At 35.2% G+C, this 24,842-nt stretch overlaps 1 protein-coding gene across 2 annotated transcripts in view; it reads right to left on the reverse strand.

Annotated features, from left to right (window-relative positions):
- CDH12 (cadherin 12) overlaps positions 1–24,842 on the reverse strand; it is a gene marked incomplete at both ends in the record, with an annotated part of 153,422 nt that overhangs the window by 120,450 nt on the left and 8,130 nt on the right. For both annotated transcript variants that reach the window (XM_084212733.1, XM_084212732.1), the window contains one exon: positions 391–685. In XM_084212733.1, the coding sequence (XP_084068859.1) occupies positions 391–685 (295 nt within the window). The remainder of the gene's footprint in view (positions 1–390; positions 686–24,842) is intronic.

Raw genomic sequence — 24,842 nt, forward strand, 5'->3', positions numbered from 1 at the left:
ACAGGCAATCTAATTTTTTCCAGCAAATGTAAACTAGGAAGAGAGGGGAATGCACCACATCCTGTGACATAACAGGTTTGGGGTTAGAGAACCCCTGGACCTTAGCATACCCTCCTTGAATATCTTTTGGTTTTTAACTCATCCTACCCTCAGAAACTTAACATCACAGGTACTCATATTGCAAGAGAATAAGTTTCTAAATAAGCAAACATAGCTAAAACAAAACTGTAATCTGTGTACCTCTAGGCACAGAATATTAGAAACATTTCTAATAATAAGTTTTAAAAGTTGGGTTTTTTTAAATTTCATCCCTCTCTGAGCAAGAAAAGTAAACTGAGGCAATTAAGTAATACACAATTAGTTATCAAGCATTTACAACTTCTTACTCACCCACTGGAGACATTTCTGGGACACTGGCAACATAAGGCCCATCCAGAAACTTTGGCTCATTATCATTAATGTCCTGCACTTTGATGATGAACTCTGACTCAGGCTCTAGTGGTTTCTTGGTGTCAACATCCACAGCCTGAGCCCGGAGTGTGTAGAAAGGTTTTTCCTCTCGATCTAGGCTCCTTATGGCATGAATGTCTCCTGTGGTCTCATCAATGGTAAAAACTGTGCCAGCACCATCTCCTGAAAGGGTGTATTTGACAGTGCCGACTCCCTTGTCCAAGTCGGAATGAAGCTGGAGAAGAAAAAGAAGAACGAAAGGGAGGACAAAAACATTAATGGCTTTTCCTAGGCTAGACAGATTTTTTTTTTTTTTAATGTAATAAAAAACTTTGGAAGAACAAATTCTTAAGTCCTTAACTGCCTCTAAGTGCATGGAAACATTTGGGTAGTATATTATGCAAGACTTTTACTCCTACCTAGTACAGCACAGACTTGCTGCAGTTCAGTAACTAAAACTGCAATGAAGCAATGCTTCACATTTGTTATAATCTGAAATTTAAGACCAAGTATGTAAAATCACTCATAGCCACATCAAACAAATGTGAGACGACATGAGAGAGTGTTAAAAGCTTTCACAGGCATTTGGCTTTCAGAGAAGAAAAAGGGAAATATCTAATTTTTTCCAGAGCAAGAATTTGATAGCATCTGGAACTCAAAGTCAAACTTGGTTAAAAAACAGAAAATATACAGCTCATGTTTATTGTAAATGCTAAAAAGAACTAAAAATACTGCCTTTTACACAAATACTTGATCCCTTACTTTTGTATTTTCTGAGGTGATCACACTTCAGACTGTGAATCTAGAAGTTTCTTGCTCATTTTGAAAGAGTAGAGAACTCAATATTTTCTGCCTGAATTACCAATATATAAATTTTTTTCCGGCTATTACTCGGATGAATCTCTAGTTATAATTTTAAAATAAAATAAAATTTAAAAATTGAATTTAACTTCTTGGATGTTTTTGTCCCTTTAATCAGTGTCTATCCTACAATATAGTGGCCTTAAACATTATTTTAAATACAGGGTTCTTTTAAATCCAACTACAGTATGATGAACTTTGTCAGATGCCTTCACCTGCTCCATACTCAACCTTTAAATATATCTAAAGACATTGAAAAGATATGCAAGGTTACATCACTGATGCTGAAACAGTTTTTAAAATATTCATCCATTTTTCCCATCTAATGAGGACTAAAAAGATCTTCTATAATGGCCACTGGTCAGAATGGAGTTTTCAAGAGTGCATTCTCTTAAGCTGAATTGTAAAGCGATTATGGATATAGACTTTATTTACATGATGTACTGCCCAAGGTGAAACACAATAGAGGAAACATGGGATATGAAAGGAGATTATGTAGAAAATGAATTACTGAGAAACTAAATGGTTTTGGTAATGGGGCAAGAAGCTAAGCTACAGAAAGGGAGTTAAAGGCAATTACTGACATTTATAGCTATTGACTTGAAATTGAAAATAGGTCCTTGTGACTGTGGAAGAGGTCGTGGTTTGTGGCACAGAGCGAACACAAGCTTAGTCTCTTCTTTGTCTACTTTTCATCTCATCATTCTTGCTCAGTCAATCCATTAATTTCTGATCTTTCATCTAGCTGCCCCCCACATGTGATTTTAAATTATCTCTCCAGTCCAAACAAAAGTATTTTGCTTCCAAGGTGTTAAATATTTCCTTGCTTGAAATATGAAAAGATAATGTAGTCTGAGATAATTAATGTCAATTTCTTCCTCCTTATTTTAATTTAAATGGCTCAAAACTTCCTGCTGTTTCATTACACTCTGCTTAGTAAAAACTTGGTATTTTCCTTCCATTATCATTTAGAGGCTTACAGACACACATCAAGAGAAAAAAAAATCAAAACGATGATAAAGCTTTAAAAAAAAAAGTTAAAACTATTTAGGGGGAACCAGACAACTGTTTTAGTAGTATCCCTATATTAAATAAAATTTGTTTGGGTTTCATTGTGAAGACTACCTTGATGCATACTCCTGAAAGTAATGATATCACAGAGCAAAATAATGCAACTATGAAACAGGAATTTGTAAACAGGGAAGCATGACAAGATTACTCCCATCTCCTGTCATTGGATTTGGCACTAAAGCTGAGATGGTTGAGTGTGTTTCTGATTGCCAGCTGTAGTTTTTGTGTTCAACCAGTAACAAATCAGGCTGTATTGCACGTCTTATCTGAGCCTTTGGATTATACTAGAGAGAATCAATTATAGTTGCTTTTCCTAGCTGGAGAAAAAGCAGGAAAAACAAGGGCTGTATGGATAAGACAAAGGAAGACTGAAATACAAAGACTAGACTAAACATAGGGTTTTGTTTTTTTTTTTTTTTCCAAATGTATTGGAGAAAAAAAGGTTTACACCTGGTAGGAATAGCAATTGCAGATGTATTCACTGGGCTTCACAAATATCCCTCAGCTAGTACAACCTAGGAACCATTCCACCTATTTTAGCAGGGCTGCAATGCTCTGCATTAGCTGGGAGGTGTCATGTTGTATTTATTCACCAAATATGCTGATTTTGACCTGAGCTTCCTAGATGACATTGCAGGACAACATGCAAATGAATGCTTATTTGTAACCCAAACCAAGCTATGCAATTTGTGGGTCAATTCAACATTACACAGTCAAAATTACACGAGTCAAATTACTGCAGGGCAACAGCTGATTGATTAATTTAAAATTACCTAAATTCCCCAATAATAAAGGGAATGCAAAACTTATATTCAGCTGCAAGGATGAAGAGCAAGAAGCTAGCATTAGCTTTACTTACACAACGCTAGGAAATAATCCTGACTTTCAAAGCCTGAAATTTTCCAGAAAGCAGTTTAGGCTAAAGAATAGGTGTTAGCTACTGTGTCTTGATTTATGTGCTACAAGCTGTATAGCACTGGAAAAAAAAAGACATTTTTTTTTTTTGTGCTAAAAAACAGAAGATTTGTGAGAGACTACTTTTTCTGACACTGTATCCACAGCAACTTTGGGTTTCTATCACATTTCACCTTCTTGCTCACACTTATTCTTGGTCTTCCATTAATTCAGTAAAATCAAAGGGCAAGAGAACAAGTGCTCAGATATTACCTACTTCCCTCCCCACAAGGTGTTTACATTACAGAATCACCTGAATTTACTGCAACAAGGTTGTACAAATGATTGTATTCACACAGGTTGTCTTAATTTTATGTTTTCCCTATAAATCTTGAATATTAAAAATGCAGCAGAGGCTTGGAGATGTGAGAGATTCATTTCTATCTTTGTTGAAATCTACACTTGTATTCTACACATAGTTCAGTGTCAGATCTTTGGGCAAATCTACCCCAAGTTTAAAACTAATAATTTCTTGCAGCAAAACTCTGTTAGTGCAGAAAATCATGAATATTTTTCCATGATGGCAGAAAAAGACATATCATTCCATAATTCTTGCTAATGTGTACAAACAATAACACATATGGCAAAGGAAATGACTGATTTTAAAAAAAAAAAGAAAGTATGAATAATAAGATGGAGACTATTGTAAGATACATTGCATAAATCTATGCAGAAATTATGGCAGTGTTTTTGAATCATATCCAGTACCAGATGCCAGACTGAGTCAGTCTACAAATCCATGTGATCTAGCAATCTGCTTCAGCCTGTAATAAGCTGAATGCTATTTTGCTTCAAAGAGGATGAAAAGTTGTTACCAACTCTCTACTAGCACATCTGGGAGAAATTATTCATTCAGTTCTTCTGACAGTTTCTAGCAAGAAGTATCATTGTTTGTGTTTTAGCAATAAATTAAGATCTTACTGCTTCAATAACTCAGTGTTATCAACTCTGTGTCACTTCAAGAATTCATACACCTGCACAAATAATTTCAAACCACATGAAAGACCAGTAAATGCATTAGGAAATGTACTTCAAGAAGGGGTCTATACTCCTAGGTGAATTGAGTACTGCAGGAATAAGGATCAGATGTATTTGTTCCTCAGTATCTTGTGGTGCTGATTTTCTTTTCTGTACCCTATTCATCTGATCCTCATTTGTCCACCTTCTCTTTCTTTAAATACTACCATGACTTCTATTAATACAATAATTTTGAAAGTCAAATTCACATACATAGGTAAAAAAATTGGAAGCAAAAGAAGCATAAAAAATTACAAGATAGTTTACTTTAAAATGAAGCAATCACTATACCCCCACAAATCATGCCAGAACAAGGGCTATGATATCTGTCAGGATTACTGTGATCTTAATTTCACAGCAATACAGATATCGAAAAGTTGTGTATGAGTTGACAACTTCCCTTTCCACATTTCCCAGATGTCAAGGAATGTTTAAAACCCCTAAACTGATTTATATTTACCCTATGATGCACTCTGAGATTCTAGGTCTTATTCCACTGCCAATTTCACAGGCTAAAAAAAACAGAAATCACTGTCCCATTTATTTGTTACAAGTAAATCAGTTTAAATGTTACACTGCAGTGATATCTGGACTTTAAAAATGGTAAATGTTTCAGGCTATAAACCATTCCTTGCCTGCACAACAGTATTAGTTATACATCCCAAATCTGTATCTTTACATCATTTTCCTTTATGGAACATATTTTAGGACTTTACTCTACTATTTTCTCTTCCTGCACCTACTCCCAGGTATCACCATTCATTCTGTAGCCACCAGTCCCTGTACTTTCTTGGGTAAGATGTGCAATGAAAACTATTAGAGAAACCAGAACATCCATTCAGCTCCAATATTACCTAAGACTGAAAATACAGAAGTATGGCAGGAAGGAAATAAAGGCCTTTTTTGTGCAGTTAACATAGACCCAAGCAGACCTATTTTGGCAGATCTCTACTGAAATATTGTGTGTTGGAACAAGGATACCCACTACAAGAGAGAAGGGTGTAAATGAGTCTGGAGACTTTCTATTTGGAAGGCTGCCCTTTTAAAATATAATTATTCTACACATATTTTCTCTTGGCCAGAGTTCTGTGGTCTACACAGATTGCATAGCTTCTTTTAAAAACTGATAATTAGAATCTAATGCACTGCTTTCACACAAATGTACTAATTTCTTCCATCTAAAAATACATAAACCTAGAAAATTTTCCTAAGATTCAAAGGGGTATAGCAGCGCCAGAGATTTTAATTCAGGACATGGAGAAATAAAAGAAACCAAAGCAGTGTAATTGTTGCTAATCAAATCCAATAAAATAGCTTTTCTTTCTTTCCCTCTCCATCACACACACACACACCACTGCAGAGGACATTTAAGGACGAGGTCAAATCTGCTCACAAAACAATCAGTGCAAATGTTTCCTAAAAGTTTGGATTACCTAGGGCATCTTCTAAATAATAAGTTAACATGCATCAGTCATGCAGACTAAAGCTTGTGTTGAGAGGAGTTAGGACACTACTACAAATGGGTCAGATGAATGACAATGGGTAAATGGAAACAAGGAGCAACTAAAATCACGGAATCAGAGAATCCTTGAGGATAAAAAAGACCTTTAAGATAGCTGGGTCAAACTGCAAAATCATGAGGTAAAAGAAAGGTGAACAAAAGGAAAAAAGAATTATTTTTTTTTAAAGGTCATTTAGAAAAGAACAATTTTCAAAGCTGCAAATTATTTGTACTAGGAAGAGGTGTCTTTTTACTAGCTTTGTACAGGCCTTTATAAGAGACATCTATCTGTGAGCCACCTTTCTTAGTACTATGAGAATTTCAAACTAATTTAAAATGTCAGTTAAAGGATACGTACGTGTGTGTGTACACATACATATACAGAAATTTGAAAAATACTATTTGAATTAGTAAGCTGTGCATCTTATCATCATGATTAATTTTCTTTGTGTTGTATTCCTTTGTCTTCTTTATTTTATGTTTAGTAAAATATCTGCTTCTAAGAATTGACATTCTTTGGACTGATTTTTGAAAAAATAGTAATAAATGACATGGTTCTGCATTTTGAAATATCTTCCTGTTCAAATCAGATTAGAATACGACCTTATTCAAAAGCAATTAAGTAAAAAACAATTCATACTCTTTTTTTAGTGATTCTTGTTTCACAAATAAAGCTGAGCTTTATTAAAATTAAAACACTTATTATCCAATTAAATAAAACATTTTTTCCTTCTGTCACGGGGATTTAGTTTAAGCACACTAAGTCAGAACAGACTTTTTCAATAATGAGTGCGCTTGTCAGGTAGTAAGATGATGGCAAATGAGTCATTAGAAAGGAATAAAAACAGTACCTGACCTCAGTTCAGATAATCTGCATCTTTACCAACATCAGGCACTTGAGGAGTAAGTCACTGTTATTTTTCTAATAACAATCTTCTCTACCTGAATATTTTTCTTGCATTATGTGGAATTTAATAGCAACGCTTCTATAATCACAGTGAAAAAACTCCCAATATTCCTTTGATAGAATGCCATATATGCAAAAAGATTGGTAAATAAAAAATGCTATACACTAGTAAAACACTAAAAGAATAAAAAAGTCTCAATATCTTCATGTCATTTAATTATGCAAGTAATTATACATGTAAGGGACAAGTTGCATAGATTTCTGATGACTATTTCTGCATCACCATTTCAGCTGGAGCTGATGCATATAGAAACACAGTGTTTTGCTCTGCCCTCTTCAACTTTAATGCAATAATCAACATAAAAAGTTTTAAAATTAAATTATTCTTACTGATCTCATATAACTCCATGTTACAGCGTGCTCTGTGTACACATGTTGATAGGTTTCAGTTCAGTTATGTTGAATGTCATTTGAGAGGAATGTTCAGCAGAATGGTGACAGCTGATGCAAACTTCAATTTTTTGAGGTCTCTGGGTATAGTCATTGTCAAGTAACAGCATAATCCCAGGTTCCAACAACAAATTCCAGTACTGGCTGTTAGACAGCAACAGGAGACAAAATTTGAGGAAATTTATCAAATTCCCAATTTCTTCTTTATCCAGCTCAATTTTATATATCCTTCCTAAGGATTACGAGCTACAATGTAGTATGCAGCTGCTGATGACAGCTCAGTGTAAAAGATTCTACCATATTATTAATTTTTTATAGTTTTAGAATTTTTCAAAGTATTTAACAGGAACTGAGGAGGGGATTGAAAGTGCAACCCTCACAATCCAAAACCCTTAATTCATCACATGGAAAGTGAGGTTGTGCCATGTATCCTCATACATAGATGCAGAATTTCTTTTCCTACTGTGCACCCAAAATCTGTGGTAAATAATCTGGGTTGAAGGAGCCTGTGGAAGACATCACCTGTTACTAATGAATGCATTTGTTTGATCTTTACCTGTGAAAGCACTGCCATCCCTCTGCACCCCTGCCTGGCTGGAGTCCCTGTGGTTAAGTCAGAGGATAATGTTGATGTCCAAAAGTCAGAAATGAGGGGAGGGAATTTACCACAAGCAGGGCTCTGGGGAAAAAATCATCCCAGCTTTAGGCAGGAGATATCTGTATTCCCCTTTAAGACAACACTATTCACTGATTCTGAAAGCTAAATGAAGAAAGGACAGCATGACAATCGAATTCTAACTCTTCCTATTTAATTGTGAAAGATCAGGAAAATGTTTGGTGGCATTGCTGTAATCAATTAAAATTGTAAGTATGATGGGGTGGTGATCTTTTTAGGTGGTGATTGCAGTATTCCTTTTTTGAAAGAGGAATCACTATCAGAATATCAAAAAGAGCTGCATCTCTCTAGATAATACATACTGACAGTAATACATTATTTTGCACTGTGTTGCCTGTTGTATCTCTTCTACAACAAATATAAAAGATCAGTGCATGAAAATATTAATTATGCTGTATGGATAAATGCAATAAAAATATACACTAGAGAATTAAGTCTTTATGTGATTTTTTAAAAACCTAAACCAAAATTTCTAAGACACCTGTTAAAAGAGAGTTTAGAATTTCTAATGACTGTCTACTTATATTTATGAAGTTAGTCTCTCTGCCAATCACCAAATAACCACTGTTCAGAAATCTGTGAACAAGCAGGAACTTTATACTGCAAAGTGTCACTGAAATGAAGCTGTTGGCAAGGTTAGAAATTTTCAGTTTAGAATGAAGTGTTTATGCTCCTGAAATAACAAAATCTGTTTTCTTCCCAGGGTGTGTGAATGTGATCCAGTTTCTGTAGAAATATAGTCTATAGATCTCTTAAGCTGCAAGGTATAAACTCCTGGTTAGTTACTTGGACTTTTCTATGCATAATAAATCCCATTATCATCAGAGGACACATGCTTTATTCCTCATCTCACCTAATAGCTATGACATTATGGACTTGTTTTTTATTTGAGATTTCATTTATGATGGAAGCTATAGCTACAGCCAGTCAGTTGCATGAGATTTTTTCTCTCACAGGAGTTTCCCTACCGATGCTAGTAGGAATATCTTGTGTGATAGGTAAGAAAGTGTGGGGTGTGCCATTCACTTTCTGAAGTGAGAGACAAAAGGACAGCTGCCTGTTGACAGCTGCCATCCTGCTGGAAGAGATCTTGACTCTGAGCAGCTTCCCACTCCTTTTCTTGGTGGTATTCACTTCTCCACCCTAAACATCTGGAGCTAATTGAATTACCCTAAAATTCTTTATATCAGACTGTCCCCTCTAGTTAGAGGAATTGAATAACTGACTTTTGTAAGCTTGGTTCTTTCAAATTAATTATGGAAAACTCAAATTTCCTGCTGGAGTTGCTCTGAGGAGGAGGGAGCAACCTGCATGAGGGATGGTAGCTGTGAGGCAGCATCAATTTCCATACCACAGCTGGAGCTAGGAGAAGAAATACATTTCCAGCTATGCAGTCATAAATATCTAAAGACAAAGTAGTCAGAAAGTAGTTATCTCTTACTGTTCATCAATCCCTAACACAGAAAACTCTAGTTAGGGGTTAGCTGACCTCCACAGTCACATAAATGGTGTGTGTGACCACACACAAAGTGAATCTCAATCCTGACTGGCTTCCTTGAATCAGCTGTGCAAAATATCCAGAGATAGCTTCTCTGTCAAGCCAAGGGCTCAGTATCATTCCTCAAAGTGTACCCTAATTAGTGCTCCTAAACTAGGCTTGCTCTAATTCAAGAAGTCACAATTTTATCACACGCAGGCATGAAAGGACACGTTATTATACAGACTCTCATTGCCTTACCCATTTTTTCTAAATAAGCTGAATTTTTTTCTGTGCCCAAGATAATAATAGAAATAATAATATCAACAATACTGATAAATACACAACTTTTAAGTACTTCAAAAAGGCACTCTGTCATACACAAAAAGTGACAGGTTCTTGAAGTTAGAACATAAAAAGAAAGACTAGAACTGTAGCAAACACATGCCTAGAAATATGTGTTGAATGAGAAACAGTTTAAATCCATTGCATTTGTAAAGTTAAAATAATATAAACTGATTATAAAAGCTTATGCTTAATTTTATACTGATTGGAACCTTATTTAGCAAATACATCTTCTGCTATTTTCTGATTTATATCAGTGTGCCCTTCAACTCTAGCTGGAACTTGGAAGGTTTAGAGTAAAGGTCTACTAAATTCTGCTGGTGCTGATGAAGCTTACTTCATTTTTATCCTTTCCTTAATTCATTTTATTTCAAATTTTTTTCTTTATTGACCGCCTAGCAAATGAATGTTAAAAACTCCCTTCCTCATGTATTTAAATTTAAGTTAAATACAAAAAAACTTGTTCCATAAATCACACTTACTGTAAAGCTCTGTCAGTTAAGGTGTCTCTTTTTGTGTGATAATGATATACTAGAACAGGTAGGGAATGACAGAGTAGAAAGATTTTACCTCAGCCTGTCTATCATTGTGACAAGGCATACTATCATAAACTGTTTGACCAGTTCTCTTACATAAACAGGAAAAAAAAATCTTAGTTCCATCGTAGAGATGAAAAATAAAAAATATTAACACATATATTAGAGGGATAATTTTAAGACATTTACAGGCACAGAATTTTATGAGTGAAATATGATATATTTTGAATTTTTAATCTCTTTGTCTTAGGTTAGCCCAAAAAAAGTCAGGCAAACTTTTACACTACAAGACACATCAAAAAATAATCCAGCAATCCTGAGCAAATAATGCTTAATGTGCAAGGAATACAAAGAACAGCAAAGAAACTGACAAAGCTCTTCTGTGCCCTATGCATCAATTCCAAGAAAGCACACCCCATGAATAATGCTCTGGCTGAAAGATTTGCTCAGAACAATATTTTTAAAGGCTGTATTATCACACAGCAGAGTTGATTTTCTTAAGGTTCCAGAAGTAGCATAGGAAAGGGTTGTGCTGCATGTATTTCTTTCATTTTGCTGAAGCAGTACAGATAAGTGACAGGCTACATAGTTTGCATTTTTTGCTAGCTTGTGACACAGGGTTTTTGTTGGTTTTGTTTTTTGTTTGTTTTTTTTTTTAAGGTTTGAGGTTTTGCAAAAATAGGTAAACATTCTATTTTAGTGAGGTCCTTTAACTACTCAACATTTGCATGGGAGAAAAGTAGGTTCTTAAGACACAGGTAAAACATCAGATAGTTTGTTCTTCTGGCTTGGATTACTTAAAGCAAGCATCATTTATATGGAACTATACAGAACTGAATCTAATCCCAGAAATCCTGTATATATTCTAAGGTATGGATGCATTATTATTTCACATATTGTTAAGCCACAATGTGTAAGAACATTGGTATGCCTTCTTTTTAATAAAAATGTCACACCTATGTGCTAACAAGCAAAAGGAAAATATCTTTCACAGCTCAAGGTTAAATCATTTCTGCTCAAATGGAGCAGTTTAGTTATAAATCTGAATAAGATTGTCTCTGCTGGATTTTCCCAATTCAGTTTTAAGAAAAACATGTTGAGTTTACACGCAGTTATATACTAGCTATAGCAATCCCTTTCAAGATTTACTCATGTATTTAATGAATAAAGACAAATATTCCTAAGGATCCACTAAGAGCACAATACAATAGATAAAAAACTAGAAAGCTTTATAATTTGGAACAAAAATTACTGTGTGGCTTCTGTAGGATGTCTGTTTTCTATAGTTGTGGCTGTACTTGTGTTTTCTATTGATGAGATGGAAGAACAGCCAGGTCTGCTACTGTATTGGGAGTGGAGAAGGAAGAAAACAGCACAGTCATTTTACCTCAGAGACAAGAGGGTGGGAAGGTTATTCCTACAGAGAACTTGGAAGAAGCAGAAAGTGAAATAGAAAAACTGTTTCTAGATTAGTTTGTATTCCATTTTTCTGACAGAATTGCTCATTGAAACAGCAGAGATGTTAATGTGTTCCTATCTTGCATATAATTCTCCTAGGAGTCCTGGAAAGATCAGCTGGCAAGGAAAAAATCTCTACAGGGTCCAGGGAAGTGTAACTGCATCCATAAAGCCTAAATCTTGGACTTTAGAAAGCCAATGACCGAACTCCCATTGTCTGCAATTTTATTCAGTAATAATTAGGGCCTTGCAAGCACTAGCAGAGTACTCTCCTGCAGAGTATTGGCAGGGTTCTCTCCTGCAGACTGAGAGTAAACATTTTCTTTTGTTTAAGTTCAAGCACTTAGGGAAATTTTCTTTTCACCTTCAAGTTTTACCATACTAAAGATCTCAAAATGGAAACAACAGAAGTTTTTTCTTGTGCGGAAATCATTCACCATCTCTCCCCCCTATCCCTCATACCCCTCCTTTTTCATTTTCCAGAACTTCAAATACCTCAAATAATGATATTTGATTGTTTCAAGATTCAGGGGTAGGATAAACTTTATTAAAAAAAGCTTTTGCAATTTAACACTAACCTTTGTTAGACAGAAATTACTGGGAAATCCTTTCAGTGGTATGGGAGTTAGTTTTGATGTAGCAGGGCTTTTATCCATTCATAAATGTTTGCAGAAGACAGGCTTCTTCCACTGAAAATATTGCAGCTATTGGTAGCTAAATTCACCTGCATTTGCAGCAGCTGTTAATTATGATCAAGGAAGTGATATTCACAAAGGGAGCCCATTTTAGCAATTTTCCTAAAAATATTCCTGTGGTAAATGACACACACTCTTTTTGAACATAAGAACAGACTTATCTATTAAATAATAATATATTCACTGGCTATAGACCTTCTGAGCATCAAACATCATCTTTACTTTGTTGTCTGCCTTGAGGTTTTTACAGATTTCATCATCTTATGACACTTCCCAAATGTAGAAACCAAGACTGAGGAAAGTGTTTGTGCCTCTTCAAAAAGACTGTAAGTATTTTACTTACAGAATAATAGAAAATCTTTATAGTGAATAAGGCACTATGCCTAAAAGATGTATGTATAGAATGAAAAGGTAATTGCAGTTATTTACTAATGAATTTGCCAAAAATGAGTAAACCAGGAAAAGAAGTTATTTTTGTTGCTTCAGAGAAAAATACTGTAGATATAAAAATTACCAAATCTGTTGAAAGCTAACGTTTTTAATTCTATTAAAGAAATTAATAATAAAATAATTTTTTAGTGCAAAGTTGTTTGTAAGAAAATCTCATTTCTTTCAAGGATATCTGAAGAAGATTTTCCTTCTGCGGTATTGATTTAATGAATCAGAATAGATTCAATGTGAAAACTACCTTATGAGCATATTCTCTTGTAAGTAGTGCTTACAGTATTTGAACAGTAATTCGCTCTAGAATTGAGGCAAGTTGTATTTCCCTACCTCATTCAGGAGCAAGCTCTAACTACCAAGCTATGATCATAATGTGTGACTGACTGTAGGAACATAGCAGGTACAACCCCTAAAAAGAGAGTCTGCAAGCCATTCATGAAAGCCATGCAAGGATGTCCTCTGTAGAGCTGCACTTTATTTATCTAGTGGGAATAACATGTAACTGCCAAAGCCTATATCCACAGCAGGGCACAGGACTATTTACAACAGCCACGTGCCCCACAGAGCTGACTGTATTAAAGGAATAAGGTCTTTAAGCAACTCAGTCTTATTTCACTCAATAAGAAGAGAAAAAGGCTTTGTGCACAGAGCTTCCCACCTTCCTACCCTGACCTTCCACATCTGCACAGGGAAATAGCCACCCTTCTTGAGCTGCTATGACATCCATTCAAGAGCCACATCCTTTAAGTTTTCTGAGAGGCTGGCTTAGCAGAATGAGAAGAATACTGCATTCACTTGTGGTGAGCCTTTTTAAGCTTTCAGAATAGATTCATCTCTTGGTGGCATCCAGCTGGCCTTGTTTTGAGTGCTGCAAAATTTTCTTTGAAAAAATCATATAGCACAGACAGAAAAAAATAATTAAGCAAGACCAAGCTTTTGATTTACTATATGTGGGCCTTAAATGTACATATTTTTCATCTTAATGATACATTTTCTGGAAACATGAATTGGTGTTGTGGGATGCCAAACACCTGTCATAACGAAATTTCATGCTATAAAATCATGAATAAACTATGTCCCAGCACACTTATAGCCATATCAGGATAATGTTCTTCTCTAAGAATTCAACTGAATACCAAATTTACTATAAATATTCTTTTAAAATTCATGAACTTAGTAAGAAACACCAATAAATACTTTAAAATTCATGAATACATCAAGATTTCTTTGCTATTTTGTTCATTAACTTAATAACTTAGTTAGACTGGGCTTAGCTTGATTAGCAAGCCATTTTACACCAGTCTCACATAAAATAAAAATAATCTTAAAATTAGTTTAATTTAAATAATACTACTAAGTAGCAGTGTTTCCATTAATGGAACAGCTGCTACCTGGAGCAATAGTTAGATACTTTCTTTATATTTTGATATACCAGCTGCACTGCACCTCTACTAGCAGTGTAGCATTTCTGACTTTCTGAAGCATCTATTTTGTGGACTGGGTTAGTACTCCGGGCCCCTAGAAACAATTTTGGGTCCTGTATGACTCCTTTGTTATCAGCACCATATGCCCAACTGTGGAATATGGGATTCTTTGGATTTTTTTTTTTTTTTTTTGTGAGAACTCAAATTTCGTCCCTGTGAGATAAATATATACAAGTCCCTTCTTAAGTGGGAGATGAACATGAAATTGAAGCTGTATTTTAGAAGGAAAAGGAATGGGACAATTTGAAGATTTCTCTTCAGTGCATAAATAAAAACTGATTTGATGCTGATTAGCTTGCTCACAAAAACAATCTTCAGTATTTAAGCAAGTTTGCCCTCAACAGGCACTGCTTTCAATTTTAAGACGGAGCAACAAGAAATATTTTTGGAAGACAGAAAAAAAATTATACAGAGTAGTTCTCCAACTTGTTTGTGATCTGTGAATGTCATGACTTTGATAGGCAGATGAATAGGTGCTTCAGCCAGGCTGGGCTGTGTAAAGCACAGCTAAGAACAGATACATGCTTGTCCATAAAGAGGTTATAAAAGAGAGGTTACAGGTCTCAGGTGGAGGATATTTTTCCCCGTGAGTGCAGTGCAACTTTCTAACGTCCCTCCTCAGCACAGCAACATAAATGCACCAGAATCATTAAGGGAAGGTTGTAAGGTGCTTCCAAATGACTTCCCAAAAGGGCAAGATTTCCCAAAGGACAAGTAAACCATAGTTTTCCCAGCATTACTGATTACATTTTGCAGGCTGATCCTGCTGTTACACTACCTCTGTCCCACAGGAAAGGTATGTGTGCCAATGCTGTGCCAGGGCAGTAGATGCCAGCTCTTTCTCTACTTAGCCCACAAGAACTCCTACTTTGCCTGGCTGAGCAGTACTGCCAGCTGTGAAAAGAATGGAAAAGCACTTTTCCCTGTGAACTGGCAAAATAATAAACTAGTCATGGCAGCAGCAAATTAGCAGCACATATCAGCACTGCAGGGTGTATATAGGATTTGTGTAGCGACACGCTGGGTCCCAGCGGTATTACGGACTTTGACAAAGGAAAGTTAATGATGTTCAGGTTCTACAAAGCCATGTTCATGTAAGAGCTACAGATGATAACTTTACATCAATTTTCAGAGAGCAGTATCAACCCTACTTAGAGGAAGGGAAACAGACAAAGAAATAGAATGGTACAAAGAAGCCCAATGGTACAATTTGTAAACAGAATTCAGTGAAAGTGTACTGGCTTTAATGGCAGTACTCAATCGTTTAGCTGCCTTCCAGCACAATAGTTGTAGATGAGTGTGAAGTTTGCTTTTCATTCAAGCCATAGAACCTCAAAAGTCAGAGAAATGAAGAAGAATAGTCTAATTTTATAGAACTTCAGCTAGGAGCACCTAAGAAATTATTGATCTTAGTAACTCCAGCTGAGTTAGCGAGAGAGTGAGAGAGGGAGAGAGATAGAATAGAGAAACATCAGCTCTACAGAGAACACCAACTAAAGCAACTTGTTCTCCTTCCATATGAATCTGGGTCAGTTTTACGAAGGTTTAAGGTCAAAACCACTAAATGTCAAGACTGCAAAACCAGAGGACCTATGAGATCAAAATTTGGATCATTTACCAGCTCAAAAGTAAATAATTAAATGAAGTTTCCCCAAGTGCAGGTTTTACACACACAAACAGACACCCACAGATTGTCCATATGCTTGATTTAGAGTAGTTCTTTTCCTGGTTAGCATGGAAGAGAAGAATGAAAAAAAAAAGAGAAAAAAAGGAAAAAAAAAGAAGACTGTGATCAAAGGTGTAAATTGCACGCATTACTAATGGATGTTGCAAAACAGTTAACAAATGTTTCAAAAAGAAAGGGCAAATGAATTTTACATAGCCAAGTATTTTAAAAATACACATTTTATGAGAACCTTAAAGGAAAAAAAACAGATGGCACTTCAGACTGTGTTCTACATACAAGATTTCTCTATCATGGATTGTGAATTATGTATATAGCCTTCTCATATCTTTTATATATTAAAATGTTTTTAAATAATAATTTTCCTAGTTTAGAAAATATTACCATGAATATATTCAGAAGCACATATTCGGATGTACTAGCCTTCAGAGAAATCAAAATAAGGATAAGAGTATAAACAATTATATAGAAAATTACTTCTTCAAACCATCTTTTATCATTTTTACATGAAAATTATCTTGAAAAATACAGTTTTCAGTTGGACTATTCTATTTATCTTTCCATTTAATAAAAAAAAATTTAACTACACTTCATTTTATCTTTCATTATTGCAGTGAAAAAAATCTGTTTTAATAGACCATCTATTATAAACTAAATATAACAATAAATAATTTTTCATTTTTCTGGCATGATTCTGCTAACTTTGAATTGCCTGTTTCATGCTTTGTCTTAACAATCATTTAAGATCAACTCAAAATTTATTAAAATTGAAATATCTTCGTGACTTCAACATAAATTTGATCCACCTCATCATTTTTATTCCTCGATATGTTTTTTCGCAACATGAAAAGTAATGGGTGAACATGTTCTAATACAGATAAGAACTAATCAGAAAAAGATGACTTGGACAAATGTAACTTTTACTTGCTGATCACACACAGACACATAGACAGACAGGCAGCACCAAACTTGGAAGTTAATTTCTTCTAAATCAATATCATTTTACACAAACAATGTAAAGATTTATTTTTAGTACCTAGATTTTTCAAGAATTGTAAGTCATGAAAGATATATGCTACAAACTTGAATTTTTTACATATATTCTGGCGTGTAAGGACCATAAATATGAATGTCAATTAAAGTTACTCTGAAATTGAGATTATACGCTCATGCTTTATATTACTATTTTGCATACTTTCTTCCCCACCTGAGTACATTAGCAGTATAAATCCCTTCTGCTCCGTAGGTCATCTTAAAAGTACTGGAAAATTAAACCAAAATTTAGGGAAAGATGGCTGACTAAATATGCCAGGACTCACCTAGCCTCGGGCAATGTCTCAGTATCTATTTTTTATTAGACACAAGCTGTACCTGTGTTAGCAGGTAATGTGAACCAGTCAGAGTGTCCTGTAGAATGGAGCAGCTGATGGAGAGGAATGATGCAGGCAATAAAAGCACCTCAGGGTTTTCTGCTGCGAACAAAATCTCGTCTGGTTCAGTGGACTAAGTGCCAATTCGTGTAGTGCATCCTCTCAGCTTTTTTTATCGAGAAGTGATCTTTTTTGTACTCTCCAAGATCTCTCCTGATGTGGACAGAACTACAGTAAGTCTGAATGATCAAAAGATTTGCCTCAAAAGTGCCTTTTAATTCAGAATGAAAACCCTCATGGAGATCTGCCAGCTATCTGGTAACAATTGTGAAACATGGCTATGGCTTCAGAATTTAACAAGGATAGTATCTTAATTGTGAAAGAATCAAAAAGAAATTTTAAATAATGGTCCCATTTAATTTTTGGACATAGCCCAAAATGGAAGTGAACTTTATGTCTGCATTGTACCTTTAAGGAAAGATGTAGAGCTCTCATTAGCTGAATATAAAATTTGTGGTGGCATAAAGCAAAGTGAACTAGAATTCACCAGGATAAAATGAAACTTTACTTTAAAATCCCTGAATCTGAAAAACAATTTCTGAAAATGCTTTTTCTTAATAAATTCTGTCAAAATGTGTGAGGTATTGACAACATTTAGAAAAATGTCTTTATTTATTTCGAAGGCACTGGTTTAGGCTCATCTTGTCCTTAAGTGTTTAACATTAATGAGCATTAAGACTAAGAATGACTTTCAAGGGTTTTTAAGACATTGTCATGAAAGAATATCAATGGCTTTGAAGAGTCCTTGAATAAATTTACCTATCTTTTTAATTTACTTTTTTCCTACAGTCTGCATTACATTACTGGAAAGTAACACTGGAGATGAATTAGTGGAGTAAATAATTTCTGCCTACTTGTTTAACTCAGGATATGGACTGTCAACCACAGTAGACTCTCCACGAACACAAAGAATAAAAGAAACTTTGGTTCCTGTCCTAAATATTAGGAAAAGGGATTTCAAGTGCCTTTTTTCTCCCAAAAAAATAGTTTTATTTTTTCCCCAGTTTTACATTTTCCCCAATATACACAATTATCTGTACAATGCATAAAATGTGACCAAATTCAGGACATATTATCTTGCATAGCCTGTAGGAAAAGTAATGTCAATAGGCTAATTACTTATACCATTACTTTTTACAAGTTTTTAACCACTAATACTTGGAGATAATTAAAGAAAATGAGCAGCCTGTCAGAATTATTTAATACGCTGAGGAAGCCATTACTTCAGAATCAGTCTCTGGGGCTGGGCTCCCCAAAGAAACATGTTAACAATCTGTTAGAGGGAACACAAGTGAATACCCATAAAGCACAAGGCAGACAGACTGCTACAAACACGACTCTCCGCTGCCTGTTTTGCCAGTTATTTTCATATTTTTTTCATCTCTTTTGATAATGCATGGATACTGTGGGCTCGTGAGGACTTGGCAGCACTGACCTTTAATCCCCTTCCTTCTTCCCCTTGAGCTTACTTTACCTTACTTTCTACCTTGCAGTTACAAATTTGACATTATTAATGTCAAGGCTAGGAATGGACTTGGAAGCTAACTATTTAATCTAAAGAGCACTGCAGTGCTGGATGGAAGAAAATTTAATCAGTAATCCTTTATTTAATTTCCAGGTAGGCAGATCTGCCCAGCTCCCTGTTACTGTGTCCTTCAACAACTGCCTACTTATCAATCCAGACAATCTCAAACTGTAAACTATTATTCATATAAAAAGCCCCACATTTAACAAGAATTAGAAAAAAAAACAGAAGGATGGACTTTATAGCTTTTCAGGTTTCAAGTTCATTTGTAAATGATTCAAACAAACAATTCAGTCTTCCTGTGCTTCCACTCCCTACTTAGGGAAGAGAGCTGCTACTTTGTTGCCTCAGAGCTCCTGCAAGGATAGTGACTGAAATGTTCAGATGCCCAAGTGATGAGGCCCATAAAAGCATGTCTTTCAATCACTCTACTTTACAGACAGGTTAATAAGCAAAGAGGACTGAGCAATTTTTTTTTTTTGTAGGATAAATTAAAATGTTCTTTTAAAAAGTGTTGCTTCAAACAAAATAATAGGTTAGAAAATAATTTTTTTTTTTCATTTTTAGTATACCTAATTTTACAACCCTGGATAATAAAATTTAGCTATATTTGCTACCAGACTCACCTGGCAGAAGACTCAGGTTGCAGAAGAAGGAATGATTAAGTGCACTTCAGAACCAGGCCTTACAATAGCTTTCAGATATAATAGTCCAATAAACATGTCAAAATGGTGAATAGAGTAAATAAAATAGTACATAAGAAAAAAACAAACCAAATCTTGTTTGCATCCAAAAGAAGGAATGACTTTGTTTTGGTTCTGTATTTTGCTGTACAAAAAAAAAAATGCAGCTCAAGTTCTTGTTTCTAATATGAGTCATACACTTGTTACTGCCTTTTAACTTCCTGATAATAACAAATCAGCCCATTAGCATATAAATTACTCAAAATAAGTAAATATTTTACTTTTTAAAAATACCAGAGCAACACATACCTTTACCGAAAAGAAATTTTCAGTTGTACTGGTCAGATTTTCAAGTTTTCAGCATCTTTTATAAAGGTTCTTAATCTGTACAAATGCTGTCTGCCAGAATTCATTTGGCTTGCATAGGAATCTCCTGATTCTGCAAACACTCATTGATTATTTTCTTGGACTCTAATACTGGCATCAATTAAACTAGAAGCAGTTACCTGCTGTTGGGCTGATACAGCTGGATTTGACAGGCCAGAGTTATTAACTGGTTTATATGACAGTGCTGAAAAGTACTCTTGGTTTCTAGAAAATATATACTGCTCTAATAATGTCAATGAGGCTTTTTTCCTTAGCTTTCTCCTCCACAGTTTATGCTTCAATTCTCATAGCAAGAAAAAACCAACATTGTCACACCAATTAAATTGTCCTATCTCACTCTTTTATAATAATCCTTAATTCACATCAGCAACAATACATACATATTTATAAGCTGATGGTTTTTAACACAATACCTCTTGTTGACTATCCAAATCTACAACTTGGCACACTCAAGAAAATATCTTTGGATCCTGCATTATGAAACACTAAAAAACTGTACTCTCTTCAAAGTAGAAATTTTACACTGACACCAAGGTACAAGAAAGCATAAAAAATTCAGAATCAGCTGTGATCAACATTTTACTCAGACATCACTCCTGAAAAACAGTGCTATGAGAAAAAAAAAAATAGAACAACCTCTGCTGAATGGCATAGAATAATCATCAGGGACTGCAGTTTACCCACTGCCACAGTGACATAGAAAAGGATTTACTAATTAAAACTCATTTATTGACATTATCCTCTAGGATATTGAAACAGAAAATTCTCTCATCTTGTCTCACCTTAAGCTTCTTTAAAGGACAACTTGAACTGAACACCAAAAAAGAGTTTTTAAAGACCCAACAGTTAAATAAAAACCAAAAGGCTGGTGTACACATTCCTGAAAGACCTAAATTCTTATTCAACCAGCACATAAAGCACTCACTCTCCCTCAATGTATGTGGGATTTTGTATATGAAGACTTTATGCAAAGATATACAGAACTCTGAAGGTTTTTAAGCTTGCAAGATGAACAAGGAATTCTTCCACAGAAGTAAAACAGAAGGTGTAATAAAAAAAATCCTTTCATTTACTTCTTGATTTTCAGCTTATCAGGCAGTCAGAATAACAAGACATGATCACAACTCTCATCCTCTTCAAGAGGTCATTTTATTTTCATGAAGCAGATTGTGAAGTATAATTTAAATCACCTACTGCCTTTTATAAGAATGCAATAAGATTCACATAAGAGGGTAAAAATATCCCAGCAAGAAGACATTCAGGAATATTTGTGCTTTGTAGCTGTCTGTCTTTTGCAAGCGTGTTTGAGTTCGAGTGTGGGTTCCACTGTGGTTCAAGGGTTGTCATATTCATGCTGCATGTGCATGATGAGCTTGCCTGGGAGGTTTCACTGCACCTGATCAAGTCCCCCCACATTCCCAAGTTGGCCTGAGCATAAGCTGAGCTAGTTGCCTCTAAGTTAGAGTCAGAGAGGAAACCAAATCACCAGCTGAGTGTGTGGGCTGCATCCTCAGCATGGCAAATGTGTTTTGTGCTTAGCTCAGCTTCAGATAGACGAGATCCTCTTGGAGACTTGTAAGGGGCATGAAGAGGCTCAGCTCTTTTTAAGGATGTTTTAAGGACAATCCTCTGTCAGTGAAATGGACTAGAAAACTAAAGAAGCCGTTTTTGTAGAATGGCTGGCAGTATGAGATACTGAAAGACATGAAGATTTGCAACAACATCCAGAGCCTCTTGCTAATCTGACATTTTTATTGGCATTATGTTTGCAATAGTGACCTGCACTACTGTCTTATTTTTTTTAATCTAATAGTATTACTAATATATCAAAATCAACAAAAAAAAAAATCAGTAAATTTCTACATGAAGTACTGCAGATGTTTGTATTTTGCATATAAAGACAAATGTTTCTATTTTTCACTAGGAGAAATGCTATTTAATAAAATGTATTTTTTCTGTTTAGAACTGATTTCTTACTTGATGAAATTCCTTGCCCATTAAACTATCCAAACCATATGCAGCAAAGTTAAATGAGTCACTTCTGGAAACATGACTAATAAAAACACTTATCATAATTTTATTCTAGGTGGAGGAGCATGCCTGTTACTATCCTTGGACCCCAAAGCATGGTATGCTGCACTGGGTGCAGGTGGCCTCCAACCCAGAACCCTGCCTCTGGCAAAGGTGAGGGTCACAGCTCACCACTTAACTGCCAAGTGTCCAGTAGTTCTTGAATATTGATGGTGACTAAAGTTATTAGCCTTTGGCAAATTGATTTTTTATAATTTCTTCATTCTCTTATCATCAATAGGAAAAATTCTGTTATCTCCACAGCAGCCTGTGGCATGGAGCCACCTATTTTGGATTGATTCATTTTGTGAAGAATCACCTCTTTTTCTTTGCTCTGAACTTGTTGGCTTCATTTGTGCCCCACACATCTTGCATTGGTGAAGGCAGGAATCTCCTCCCTTTAGTCTCACCCCTATGTTCTAGACATTTTTGAGATCTATCATGTCTCCTTCTCTTTGTTTCTTTTCCAGGCTAAGGAAACTTATCTTACTCATTTATTCCTCACTGATGAGTCAGTCCAAAGGTCCTGATTAACCTTTTGTCCTTGTCTGTACTTTTCCAAGTTCTTTGGGACACATGCTCTCTGAGACTAGAGAGAAATCATTCCCAGTGTGGAAGATACAGGCTCAACAGAAATTTAGATACAAAGCTATATTAATGACATCTATTTCCTTCAGCTGCTGCTAAGAATTTCTAACATCCCATTTGTTTTTTTTGGCACTCACCGCACACTAAGCAAATGTGCATACAGCTATTATGAAACAAGATCCCATTTGAGAGAGATTATCATTTCCACAGGGAACAACAACTTACTAATGAAATTGGAATTATTCCCCTCCTCCCACAGTATGTACTGCTTTACATCAGATTTCGTATCTTATTTTAGTCCTGTTTCATAATGTTTTTCCCATTTTTTTCATTTGGTCTTTGTCTTTAGCAATACAAGTAGCTTAATTTGGAAAGCAAACACTTCCCTGGATACTCTCACACTTTCCAAGATAATTTATGATGACATTAAACAACATAGGCCTCAGCCTAAATCCTTACTGAACTGAATCATAGTGTCCAGGATGAAACATAGTAATGTTTTTCAGTGGTCAATTAAGCATTTTCACAACAAGAGTGAATAATCCATCAGTTACTGGAAATCTAATTTTTTAGCAAGGAGTAGCAAGGTTTAAATGGCATAACAGTATCAATCATTGATAACAGAATCAATAACAACTCTAACTTACATGTTCAGCGATGGACAGCTAAAATAAATACAATGCACACAAGGTAATAATTTTTATAATTACAACTGGTGCTAGAAGACAGAAATTTTTTCCAAGTTTGCTTTCTCATTTACACACACTTTTTTCTCTTACTGTAAATACAAGAATAATTTCTGCACACAGCTATTTAGACAAAACCCACTGTATTTATGTGTTTATAAAACAAAATCTTCTTCAGAGGAAAATAAAATTTCAGCTAGTTATTGAAAATTAAAACTACATTAGTTTTTATTTTAGTATGTATCAATGCTAGTGGACATTGTCTTCTCTTATTAGTATGACTTTCTTCTTTTCTCCTCCCTTTTCACCTTTTATGAGACCAGCCCCTGGGCTGGGAGGAGGAGGAACATGTCTCCCAGCAGTGTGGATATAATCACTTTTCTCCTTAGTCACCCTCTCCTGCCCAGGGGGCACATGTATCACTGCCATGCAGCAGTCATAGAACACATGCATCTGGTACTGCCCAGTGAACTACATCAAGGAAATTATCTTAGAGATATTTTAGAGTTAAAAAAAATACTGGAAGGAAAAGGCTAATTTTACATCAGAATGTTTTGATGCTTTATATAATCTTCCACCCTTAGAAACAGCATCATCTGTTTCTAAGAGTCTGAAAATGCCTCTACAAGGTATATTGGATTATTTGGGATTTTATAATCTCCATTTAGATTGACTAAATGATAAGCAAGTGACAACAGGGAGAAAACTATACCGTAGTGTTCCTGTTACAAAATTATTTCCCACTACTGGGGCCTCTAAATAATATTTGATTATTTTTATGAATGATTATTAGTTCCTCAGTTTTAATCTTGTCCCATTCTACTTTCTTTTGTTTAGAACTCTTTTGGCTTTTCATGTTGAGTCTTCTGCAATTTTTTTCCTGGCTAGAAGAATATGTAATCAACTTTGTTTTATGAAATAAGTATTATGTAATAAAGGCTAGGCTTATTTGTGAAAGACAATTCATTTCACCAACTCATGTAGAAAATATAAGCAAGATTTTGGGTACACAAGGTCTATTTGAAACAGGAAGAGAAGCTGTGGAGTTCAAAGCTGCTGTTAACTGGGTTAATTGCTCAGAATTTAACAGGATACATAACAGATCCTATGCAAGAAGTAAGGTGATTGTAGCTTTTGCATCACAGTGGATATCAGATACAGGGAGACATAAAGGATTAACGAATGGTTGTCTCTAGAGTGAGAGGAAAGACAGGTCATGTAGAGCCTGTGGGACATGAAGCATTGCTGAGAGAGAGGGAAATGGTCATTGCCTTAAAACCAATACTTGCTCCAAGTCCACTGCTTTCTATGCTGTATAACAGAAATTGTGGTTTGATACATCACCTTCAGGAGAGCAAAGGGTTTTTCTCTTTAGGACATCTGCTGTTAAAACACTTTCAGGGCCCTAAATCACAAATTATGTTATGTAATTGCACCACTGGACAAGACTGCCAATCCAAATA

The sequence above is a fragment of the Fringilla coelebs genome (genome assembly GCF_963513975.1).
Source record: "Fringilla coelebs genome assembly, chromosome: 1".
In the NCBI taxonomy this organism is placed as follows: domain Eukaryota; kingdom Metazoa; phylum Chordata; class Aves; order Passeriformes; family Fringillidae; genus Fringilla; species Fringilla coelebs.